At 39.9% G+C, this 12,390-nt stretch overlaps 1 protein-coding gene across 1 annotated transcript; it reads left to right on the top strand.

Moving 5' to 3' along the window:
* The first annotated feature begins 2,240 nt into the window (after positions 1 to 2,240).
* Positions 2,241 to 12,061, top strand: crtc1a (CREB regulated transcription coactivator 1a). The gene is made up of 14 exons (XM_030774173.1): positions 2,241 to 2,366; positions 3,827 to 3,943; positions 4,078 to 4,215; positions 4,369 to 4,430; positions 4,703 to 4,797; positions 5,414 to 5,499; positions 5,817 to 5,860; positions 6,375 to 6,592; positions 6,993 to 7,141; positions 7,303 to 7,578; positions 8,462 to 8,551; positions 10,393 to 10,479; positions 11,016 to 11,199; positions 11,362 to 12,061. Exons 1-14 carry the CDS (start codon positions 2,241 to 2,243, stop codon positions 11,565 to 11,567), a joined length of 1,878 nt encoding a protein of 625 aa, XP_030630033.1. The 3' UTR covers positions 11,568 to 12,061.
* Positions 12,062 to 12,390: the final 329 nt, after the last annotated feature.

Below are 12,390 nucleotides of genomic sequence, written 5' to 3'. Positions count from 1 at the left end.
TTATTGATCACTCACCAGGCACTATGAGTCAAATGTGTCTTCAGATTCAGTTCTACAGCAGAAAGGATCAAGCAGCTGTCCAAATCCCCAGTATACTGCAAGCATTTCTGAAGTTCTGCTTTTAACTTTCAAACTGTGCAACCTGGGAAATAAGAGTCACGCTCTTCCTGTAAACATTCCACCACTGAGTATCACTGCAACTTGTGAATAAAGTTGCAATGCTTAGGTTACAGCAGTTAATGCGATCACACTTATGTAAAAAAGAAAAAAAAAAAGGGGGAAAAAATTAGAAGTTTGTTAGCCATAGTATGGACAGCTATACAGAGAATACAGAGTTTATCTTTGTAGAAATAAAATGCATTAATAATAATATGAGGAGGGACTCTGCTGATACAGACTGTAAGAGTGTACACTTAATGTGCTAAGATCTTGTTACCTTTCAAATATGTTGAATGCAAAGCAGATTAGATATCAGTATATGTTATATTTGATTTTCATGTATGTTCACTTCCACTTTATGACATGACATAAATAAAGAGATAATTTAACATATATGTATCTCTACGTATACAAAAGGCACTATTATCATAGCATAATGAGCATTTCCTTAACAGATCACAAAATACATACATTTCACCACCCCTTATGAAACGGTGGTTTCCAAACAGCTCATTAATTTGATCTCAATTAAATCATCCAATATTTAAATAAATCTTTTCCAAAGACTTCTCATATCATAAGACTCAAAACTGATCATTTGTAAAACTCCACTGAAATATCCCGATGGCGTACAGCCTTAATGAAGAGGACAAATGTGCAGTCATTCACAATATTAATTTTAAAACTTGCTGACCTTGTTTTAATGTCTACATGACATACAAAGTTAAAAAAGAGGAACCCAGATAGGATCTTTTTGAACTTTTATCTCACTATCACAGATAATCTGCTAATGCAACAGGACGCAAACGCAAGCGTCAGACAAGGTTACCAAGAAGTCCCTGAAGCAAACAGTCTTTCTCAAAGAACTACTTAAGTCATTTGGGGCATAGTACATCTTGGAATCCGTCTTTATGGTAAATTAACAAATCCCACACCACTGTGCATGGACAGAAAAACGTGCAGTCTTAAGCAGTGCAGTAACACCACTAAGCTTCATTTGTAAACCTGAACATATGTCCCCCCCTGGTGTTGGCCTTTGACAAAGTATGACACACACAAGAGCATGGTAAAACCATTAAGACCACAGCTACCGTTGTACAACCTTATCAAATCAGAGATAGAATCGTACAAAAATGTTGATATTCAGTATAGGTCCACTTTGTGTCATTTTTACAATATCTTATTTGCATATAAGTCACGTGAAGTAGAGGCCAAATGACTGTGTTAATATAATGTTTATATTTCATAAAAATCCATTAAATGCTCAATGGACTTTTCTTGATTTGAGGTTAACAAGATACCAGGAAAAAAAAGAAAGAAAAGAAACTTGTAGACCAACATGTTGATTGTTGTATTTTCTCTGTTTTAAATAGTCTTTTCACTGACAATGAACTTCAAGGTTTCTCAAGAGCAGTCTGAAATGACAGCAAATACCACATAAAGTCCTCCAGCAGCCCAGGTATAAGATGTTTTTTCAGTGGTTACCTTGGTTACTTTACAGATAATTTATTTGAACCAGTCTGAATTGTGGATGAAACTGACTATTGTTTCATTCTGCTGCTAGTGCCTGCAGCTCAATATGCATCTTTGGCCTCAATTGTTGAAAAGATAACCTTGAGATTTTTTGTATAAAAACCTACTCATATTTTACAAATGCGATTATTTACAGTTATTATGATTTTTCCGGCTCCCACTGCTATACTGGGACCATTCAAAAACGCGACTTGTTTCAGGTACCTGAGCATCTAGCAATAGGTTAGGAATTCAGTTTTTGCAGATTATTACATTATTGGTCACTGGTCCCTGAGAGTGTGCTGTCACATTGAAGGTCAAACACATAGACTATGGAGGAAGATGTACTGGTTCAAAGTAGACAGTTAGTAAATAATAGTCAATAAAAGTATTTAGACGGACGCCACAAGACAGTACCCTCACAATTTCGTCGCTCTCTCCAGTCAAACCTGAGAGTAAAAGGAGGCAGTATGCGGGCGTTCCAGATGTGCGTGTCAACTACGCCCACGCGCACAGACGTGGGCACGCTGCGTCTCGTTGTAGGAAAGGGTAACAGGGAAGAGTTAAATATGGCGACCTCAAACAATCCTCGAAAATTTAGCGAGAAAATCGCTCTTCACAACCAAAAACAAGCCGAAGAAACTGCAGCTTTCGAGGAGGTGATGAAAGATCTCAGTATTACCAGGGCAGCGCGGGTAAGCGAGTATGTTTTTGTTTCATGACAGCAGACCTAACTAGCTTTGGTTCATATAGCAGAATCTATGCGGTTAGCTAGCAACGACGTGCACAGAGACTGATGAGGTAAACAATAACAAACACTGCACAAATCTTGCTGTAATCGTTGAAGTAGATTTTAGCAAGTGCTGTTTTAGCAGATTTGCCAAACTGTTTCATTATTAAACCGATTCCAGGACTAATCCTTGCTAAACGTGTTTTCGTATGCAACTAGATGCGTGTAAACCCCTGTTCACCCTTTGCTAGCTAAAGGATGGAGTCTGCATGTATGTTTGACAGATCGCATCCCTGCAGTTATTGTATGGATCAGGGTGCTTCAGAATACGTGGTTGGGGTAACGAAACCACACAGAAATGTGAAATAAAGCCCACTTGCGAGGTGACGCTTGTGCAACAAACGGAAACCTGTGTTGTGCAACGGACCGAAAGGTGTAGTCGTGCAATGTAGTGGACGGTTCATTCAAGATACTGAACATTTCCCAGAGTAGATCATAATAAGATTTTAACTTATGAAGCTGTTCCAAATATGGAAGTTCACGTTTACCTGCAGCCACATGATACCTAATGATAAACTGTCATCAACGTAATGTGTCTTATTGTGCGTTAAGTGGACAAACACTGCAGTAACCTCATGTCCTAAAGTATCATTTCAGTGAGGCAGGGAATTAGATCATTATTATATTAAATTAGATATTGAGAATATTAGGGTACCTTTACCTATACCTGTAGTTTTATCAGCTATGGTAAAGTTTGCTCCAAATGAACCGTAATATTCAAGATAAATAATTTAGCGTTAAGAATGATAAGAAATGAAATTTATATAAAAGCTGATTGCTTCTCCTTTTTAAAATATCGGATATAAAGTCCAATCACACAAATGACTCAAATGTTGCCATAGCTCTTTATTAAATACGTTTCTCACAGTGTAATGTTTGTTGTTATATCTCTCTCAGAAAAATTAAGAAGCAATGTGTTGGCATGTCAACAACTGCTGGTGATAAATTCACACTTAAAGGGTCTGAGCATGTAAACTGTAACATGGGATGCATAAAGACAGAAAGCTGCTGTCTGATATTAGTAACACATTTTGTATAATATAGACATTGCATTAAATGATTTGTTATATATTTGCAACAATATTTGTTATCTTGACATGTTACTGATCTATCCCATATTACTGATTTCCTTGTTTGTTATACCAGTAGTATTGTAGTATCTTTTCTCTGTTGGTGGAATATGGTGCAGTCAGTTCATCTTCATATGTCAGACTTTCTGGAGAATCAAGCCTCAAATCTCATTCCACCAGATCATACATTTGGTGTTGTAATCTTGTGAATAGAGTCCCACTGATGACAGAAAGTGGGTGTCTTTATATCTTTACTAGTCCACTTTTGACTCATTTTCCCCCCTTCAAAACAAAGTTACAGTTACAGAAGACCCAGTATTTACAGCTTGGACAAAATCGGGGCCAGTACTATGGAGGCTCACTGCCCAACGTCAATCAGATTGGAAATAGCACGGTTGACCTACCTTTCCAGGTGAGGTTAAAATCAGTTGTAGACGCTTTAACTGGTATATGATTGTATATCTTCACGGATATTTAGGTTGTGTTTGCAGGTATGGGTCATCAGTATTGTGTATCTGTAATGTTCTGTTTGTTGGTATTCGCCAGACCCCTTTTCCAAATTCAGGGATGGACACAAGCAGAACAAACCGACACCACGGCTTAGTGGACAGAGTCTACAGGGACAGGAGCCGCATAACATCACCACACCGCAGACCACTCTCTGTGGACAAACATGGCCGCCAGATATCCTTTTTGGAATGTGCCTTATTAGATATAACGTGACATGTGCACTTTGATTAACTTTATTATCTGTAATCCTCTCCATCATTGAGCCACACTGACTGTATGCAGATACGACATTAAGTTGAATTTTCAGTCCTTAACTTTTAGTTTCACATTGACAGCTGTCCATATGGCTCTGTGTATCTGTCACCACCTCCCGACACCAGCTGGAGAAGGTAAGAATCACTGGTCATTTTTCAGTCGCACACCAAAGTGTTTGTACACGCCAGCAGTTGCAAAAGCACACGACGCACACAAAAAAGGGAGAATTGATTTCAGACTAAAACACTTTTGAATCTTTTCGCGCTTCACAGATGCATATCATTTCTTTGTTATTGCACAGTATATGTATGAGTGTACATTGTAACTTCACTTTGAAACATAATATGACGTACGTATTTTTTTTGAAAAGCTGATGTTCACTTGTTGTAATGTCTCTGTGCTTCAGAACTAACTCGGACTCCGCTTTGCATCAGAGCACTTTGAACCCTGCGCCACAAGACACGTTTGCAGGAGGATCACAAGACTTACAGCCAAAACGAGGTTGATGAATTATGGATGAAACTGTCATATCTTATCTGATGATTTCAAATATTTTCTTTTGAAATATGGACCGTTTCTCGTTGCTTTGCTGTTTGACTCTTTCGTATCCCAGGCTTTGATACCACATTCTGATGTAGTTCTTACTGAGATATTAATCCGCCCCTATGCGGATGATCCGTTGTTTCAATCTAGATCTGGTACTAGAGTTGGCGGAACTGCTTTTTAGCTTACATTATTTGTAATTCAAAATCACTTTGTACTACATATAAATAGCATGGAGCAATTATTTATTAATATGGTAACCAGCTGGTAGTTTTGTTACCAATGCTAATAGATCTTGAATTGAATTGCCAGTGATCCTTCGCAGCTTTGACACTAAATATACAGTTTTAAAAGAGCAGTTATGATTCACAGTTGCCATAGGTGGTGCTCCATTTATTGATTTGTCTGTATTGGGTTTAATTAGGATCCCTTAGCACTTCTAGCACTTTCCGTCGTACACGTCTCCTAATGGCTGATTCTACCACATTGACTCTGCTGTAGAAACAGAATGATACAGTAATTAATCTAAATGGCAATTTTTACTGTTTTGTTTTCCTCACACCTCCTCTTTCAGTTCTTCTACTGACAGTGCCAGGAGCAGAGGAGACAAAATCTGACATAGATAAGGATGCTCAGAAACATATCTGGGATAACAAGAAGGTAATTAATGATTAATTTGATGAATAATGAATTTGATTTTATTTTATAATCCCATCCCACGCAGACTGACACAGACTGATTTGGCAGCAACTATTTTGTGAAAATCCGTGGCTCACTTAGCTGTTCAATTCAGTTACGACTGTAAACGAATTAAAATCAACTAACTTATGGGTCAGGTAACGTTGTATCGGAAAGGATGAATGCTGGGTCTACTTTAGTAAACCACCGAAGTGTCTTTATTGAACTAGAGGTGTGTTGACTGTTTGAATGAGGAGCTAAAGAGGTCTTGACATAAATGTATTTTCTTTGTCTCCCAGAATGTGTCATCTAGGCCTAAGTCATGTAAGGTTCCGGGAATCAAGTAAGTTCTTTAGCTTCTAAATATATCAATGTTGTGATGTGTTCAGTCTCTGTAGTAATTTAGGAGAGATTCCAAAGAAGATAAAATCATTTATGTAAGGGGATGTGTTTTACTTTCGAATTTATTCTGGGTGACACCGTGGACTGGAGATGTAGACTGAAGTGGCATAGATGTATTTTCAGTGTTTGAGCTTCAGTGAATAGTACTTTAGTACTTAAGTTCATTTGTGTCTGTATCTTACAAGCATTGGTTAAAAAATGCTGTGATATTCATCACATCCACACATACTTGCTTTAATTATAGCTCTTATCGCTGAGAGGCTGAGGATGAGACCTCATCCTTGTTGGCTGTGGACAGTCAGATCTTATACTGTAGGCAGACAGACTAAGTCAAAGCATAATCTGCTATGAGACTGAATTCCCCAAAAACAGCTCAGACATGTCCAGAGACTTCGATGGGCTGTCAGATGTTTACACTATTAATTACGAGTGATGCTTTCTTTTTTTATTCTCAGCATATTTCCATCTCCTGATCAGGAGATGACTACATCACTGATCCCAGCTACACACAACACGGGTGGCTCGCTGCCCGACCTAACAAACATCCAGTTTCCTCCACCGCTGCCCACTCCTCTGGACCCTGAAGATGCTGCCGCCTCTCTCAGTGTATCCAACAGCACTGGCAACCTGACAAACATCCACAGTCACATGGGCCTGAGCTCTGCCAGCCAAGGTAATTCCACTCTGCTAACAGAAGAGCACATCCACTTGGGTAACCGCAGTCAAGGGAGTAGCTTGAAAAGGATGTTGCGGACACATCAGACATCATGTTTTGCAAACCTGTATAAGTTTAGTTTTCGCTTATTTCCAGTTGTGTATCTTGTTTTTTTTCTTATAAAGTCTAATGTAGATCTAGTTCCAATAGATATCTGAGGCTCTGCTGCCTTATCTCAATGTGTAAAATGAAGCATCCCAACCGACACCTCATACCATTTAGTATCCCAGTTTAAACAGTTTCATTGTATGTGGTTAAAAAGACATTATTTTTCGTTAAAAACAGTATTTTTCGAATGTAATTTCCTTTAATAAGAGTGCACGGCATGAGATAACGTGCCTCTTTTGTGTCTTAGCAGGCGTCACATCCTCACAGCCCCCAGTGACAGTGACAGTCCAGCGGCGGCAAGACGGCATCGTTCCTCTCATTCTGAATGCTGATGCCCAGCAGCACCAGGCTCTCCAGCAGCTTTCCCCAACCCTGTCCCCTCCGCTCTCTCTCGCACAGGTACTGCATCCCTGTCTTGTTCAACCTTCTCCTCCCTAACACAGCAGCAGGCTCTGTCCTTCCCCTGCACATCTCTAAAACAATTAACGGGAAAAAACCAAATAGGCGAAAGCTGTGGCTGCGCTTCGCCACACTTCTCACGTTGAATCGTTCTTTGTCAGGCCGTGACGATCGATGCCATGACGTTAGAACAGCAGCTAGCTCAGTATGCCTTCTTCAGCCAGCCGCCCGCTCAGACACAAACAGTCGGCGGTGTCCAGCTGCAGCAGACACCCCAGGAGCAGCAGCACCAGCAGCAGCAGCAGCAGCAACAGCAACAAGGTGCCGGATTGGCCAGACTGGTCCAGCTGCCTCCGCTATCCATCACCACAGCCTCCACACTGCCTCAGTCAACCCCAGCGAGCCAGACACAGACATCTGGCATTAACATTTACTCAGTAAGTAACTACCACAATCCAATTCAGAATTTTTTTTTTTAAACTTTGGGTACTTGTGCATTGTAGTTTCATGTGTTAGAGCTAAAATGAAGGCTCAATTTGATGACTTAGTTCTTACATTGAAAGCCTCATAATGGGTGTGGTATTGTTTACCAGGATGGTGAATTGTAGCTGATTATTGTGAGGTTGTGTTTAATTTGGAAAAGTGGCTTGATGTCAAATGTATCCCTTGTGGATAATTTGGATCAATAGGGCTCTAATTTCTAAAGTCCATGCAATTATGGTTAAACGTTGTAAAAACTTCATATTAGTTACTTTCACGTTTCTTCTTATTCAGACACAAATCAAATCAACCATGAATGAATGGTACTGTTTTTGATTTAGTGCACAAAGATCCAGAGCTGAGCTGTTGTAATAGGAGGCTCATCTCTGTGGATGGAGATAGAGTCCGGAAATTTGACACTTGGAAAACATTCTGATCTTAACATCACACATATTTCAAGGATAATGTGTTTTTTTGTTGAAAATTCTCTGAGAACCATCTTTATTGTATTTCATTGTTGGCTTTTATTGCAAGAACAGGTGCCTTGAAAGAGTGCTCTTTTTGTTTCACTTTTCCTCACTGTGATGTTGCTTGAGAATTTAGCTGAATGCTAGTAAACTCTGCTAATTTATGAATTATTTTCCTGTATTTTATTATTGTTTGAACTTGGGCTGTTGCTCAAGAACGACCATAGGATTAGCAAAAGATCATTTGTTCACATGAACATGGGACGTTTGCCATGAGTTTCCTGTAATGTCATAAACACATTCCTTTCTGAGGTGGCTTAATGAGGCTGTGTCAGTCTACTTATATTGACCTGTATTGGGTACCTCCCTCCAGCAGTACCGCTGTAGGGTGGGCTCTTCTGCCAATCAGTCTCCCACCTCTCCAGTCTCCAATCAAGGCTTCTCCCCCGGGGGCTCGCCTCAAGTAAGGGTGACACAACCCCGCTACCTCTCTGTAGTTTGTTTTGTATGTAGCAACCACCCAAATTCTCTGCCCGGTTTCCCTGTGTCACCAACCGCCATTGTGTCTGTGAGTCTCTCTGGTCCTCACAGCTTCTCTGTGTGTGCTTTCTTCGTGGCATTTTGATTGTCTCAGGCTGACATGTGATCTGTAGGCTTATTTGGTTTCACTGCCCTTTCACCTGTGTGACTGCTGTTACGTAATGTTAGCCTGTCGGTCACTGAACCTTATAAACTGTGATGTAGTCAATTACATGTGATTTATGTTTTGGTCAAACCTTTCTTTGCTGTCAATATGAAACTATTGAAATGAATCATGGTTTAGCTGTTACACCCCCCTATGAATCTTGATTGTGTGCCTAGACCTAAACAGTGAGTCACAGATTATTGTAGATAATGTTGATCGAACGGAAAGATTCAGGGGATGGATCAAAAATTCTGTACAGTACTATTTTTGTCTGTTTGTTTGTTTTTGCTTTTCGTCTTAGCTTTCCTTGTTAGTGCATTGTCACACACAGACTATTGCTTGCCAAGTCTTTTGTTGATATTGTGTTGTGACAGAAAACATTGGTCAAGTGCCTAATATCTGCTGCAGTGAATATGACAGCTTGCAATGTACAGCATGGTTTCTACAGGATCTGTTTACAGGTTCACATATAATGAGTAGGTACTGCTGCTGCTGATCTAACAGCCATTTCCATGTGAACAGCCACTTTAATATGAAGTAAATCAAAGTAACTATTAAGATCAACTATATCGAAATAGTTGCTGTGTTTGTGTTTCGACGCAGGATTTTTCTCTTTAGTCGTTAAACTAATGCCTGCATCCAGTTTCTTTGGATTGAAGTAGGTTTTATTGAAGTATATTAAAAATACCCTTGTTGTACTTAAAGCTCAGTACAGGCACCTTATTTTTTTTTTTTTTACTGATAAGCCATTTGGAGGTGGGGTTAAATTACACTGGAGGAGAAGAGCTGTTTTTGAGCTGTGGCATTTTTAAACTTGAAGGCTGGGCACTGTGAACACATTAGCGAGTTAACACAATAAATTACGGGAGAGTGAAACGTGCAGGTTATGAAACGTGCAGGTTATGCTGATGTCAGGCATAGTTCTACAGGTACATATGGAGTTTAAAATCGTTAAGGTACAGTTAGTGCAAACACATTTCTCCTGCACCATAAATGAATTTAAAGTGACAAGTCACGATGACTGTGTCAATGTCATAACTGAGCTAGTCATGTAATATGACATTTTTTAGGGATTTCTGATTGAGCACTGGCATGTTATATCCCCGTCAAGTTCTGTCGAAACCTCCAAAATGTAAATGTGTGTTACGTTTTTTAACTGAAAACGAGGAGTCTCACTTGGAGCATGAAAACATTTTGCACACAATTTGCAGACAGCTTTTTCTCCATTGTCTCCATAAAGACGGGCGCTAACAGGGCAGCTGAAGATAGCACATTTTTATTTGACTTCAGTTCTCATGTTGTGCAAAGAGGTAAACAAACTATTTTCATTTTGATTGTTTCAAACACTCTTTAATGCTGTCTTGTGACATGAATCCACCACTTTTCAAATCCCTAAGGAAGACACAAACTTGCACTTCACCAACTATAAAAAATGTTCCATCAGTGTCAGAAGCTGGCCTTGTGATTTATGGAGACATTCATGCTTTCTCTAATGAGCTGTTCTGTGGCAAATAAGCTCTGTTTCTTGGCTCATTCTGTAGTGTTTGATTAGTCATAAGTACTGTTTTGAGCTCATTAGTCAGTTTTCATAATAAGACTGAAATATGCCTGTGTTTCAGCACTCGTCCATTCTTGGAAGTGTTTTTGGCGACGCTTTCTATGACCAGCAGCTGTCCTCCAGACAGACTAGTGCACTCTCTCAGCAGGTGAGCGCCGTCGTCCTTCTGTGTTGTCTGTTTGCTTTCATTTTATTTTAGATTAAACTCATGACATGACCTCGTGGTGTCAGTCTGGAGTCCTCTGAATACTGCTTAAACACGGGATTTGTTTCAGCCTGAGAAGTTACCCCAAAAAAAAGATTTCTACATGTTACCGATGTAACCTACCTCTTAAACTTTTTGGTGCTTTATGTAATCGATGACTCTTGTATACTTTTGTATCAATGGCGGATCTCCTCAGGGTTTTGGTGCTGTCCCAACACAGTCAAACTCTGTGCCCAGTGGCAGTTTTAAACCTTTAGCCTTTAGCTGTTTATTGTACTCTTTGGACACAATGCCACTTGAAAGATATGAAACATACAGAAAGACATTTTTTAAAGTCGTTTTGAAATTCCCTGTTCTGTCTTCCTTTGCGTGCATTTTCCCTATAGCCATTTATCATTTTTGAGTTATGATTGTGCAGTGTGGAGTAGTTGGTTGCCTAACTGACCAAATCGATCAGCCAGTCTCCTCTGATCCCCCAGTTGGAGCAATTCAACATGCTTGAGAATCCCATCAGCTCCAACAGCCTGTACAGTGATGGCTCAACCCTCAACTACTCACAAGCTTCAATGCTCAACTTGACCGGGAGTCACGGTAACCTGCAGGATGCCCAGCAACACGGCTACAACAACAGCCACGGCAACATCCCCAACATAATACTCACAGGTATTATCACAGGAAGCGGTTCTGTCTGTGTGCATCACAATTTCACACATTGTTTCCTTTTTTACCTTTTTTTTTTTTTTTTTTAAATGAAAATGAACGAAAGAGTTATGTCATATGTATATTTATAGTCACCTGTGTGGAACTGTGTGTTTCTTATTTTAGTGTCAGGAGAGTCTCCACCGAGTCTGTCTAAAGAGCTGTCCAGCTCTCTGGCCGGTGATGTCAGCTTTGATGCAGATTCACAGTTTCCGTTAGACGAACTGAAAATAGACCCTCTGACACTCGATGGCCTACACATGCTCAATGACCCCGACATGGTACTCGCCGACCCGGCAACAGAGGACGCGTTCCGGATGGACAGGCTGTAGTCCTGAGGTACACAGCGTTGACAGGTCACGCTCGGGATTGGGGTGTTGTAGTGGTGTGGATGTAGAGTTTCTGACTCTACGTGTCCAGCATATTCAAGCGCAAAACCCTACCCTCACCCTTAAGAACCATCTAGGAATTAAAACTAAAAGTCCAGAGTTTCAGATCGTTGTCGTAGTTTTGCTGAAGGAAAAAAAATAATAGGGGAACTGATAGTGCTGCCAAAAAAAAGGGTGAAAGTAACGTCTTGGATCTGCTGCCAGTCCATGCTACATACGTTTATTCACTAGTCTCAACAAACGCACACTTCCTAAATTTCAAACAGAGAAGATACTTCAACACTAATTAGGACGTGAGATTTGTGACTTTGCCTCACCTCCTGTAGATCACAAAAACCTTTCTGTTTTCCTAAACATCCGTGACCCCCTCATTGCCAATGACATAGTGATAAATGCCTTTTTTGTTAAAATTGTCTGTAGTTGTGTGTCATATTTGTTTATGCACATTTTTATATTCACGTTCAAAGTCCTTTTGTATAATCCAAATAATGTTGTTTACTGTTTTTGTCATAATGTCGCTCTTATGACCAGTACGTTTTGAATAGGAGTGTTAACCCTCCCCACCGACAGGGCACTTCAGTTTTATGCAGGCCTCAGCTCTAACATATCCCTTCACGCTTATTTAAACCAACTCTAATGTTCTGGAAAATATCTACGGTTGTGCATTGTAGATTCTACATGCATATTATTTATGCATTTAATGGATTCGTTTTCGTCCATTTTATTGTCATTATTGGAAAATGGCACTTCAGTCTAATCGTGGTGG

This window comes from Chanos chanos, chromosome 5, assembly GCF_902362185.1.
Source record: "Chanos chanos chromosome 5, fChaCha1.1, whole genome shotgun sequence".
Lineage (NCBI taxonomy): Eukaryota > Metazoa > Chordata > Actinopteri > Gonorynchiformes > Chanidae > Chanos > Chanos chanos.
Note: the sequence above shows the minus strand (reverse complement) of the source record. Positions and strands in the feature narration are given on the sequence as shown.

Bases quoted from the DNA above. Each gene is read 5' to 3' on its own strand.
- crtc1a (XM_030774173.1), top strand. From the start codon at position 2,241: ATGGCGACCTCAAACAATCCTCGAAAATTTAGCGAGAAAATCGCTCTT. The intron at 4,798-5,413 runs GTTGATGAATTA...CTCCTCTTTCAG, and splicing joins AGACTTACAGCCAAAACGAG to TTCTTCTACTGACAGTGCCA. The intron at 10,480-11,015 runs GTGAGCGCCGTC...CTGATCCCCCAG, and splicing joins CTAGTGCACTCTCTCAGCAG to TTGGAGCAATTCAACATGCT.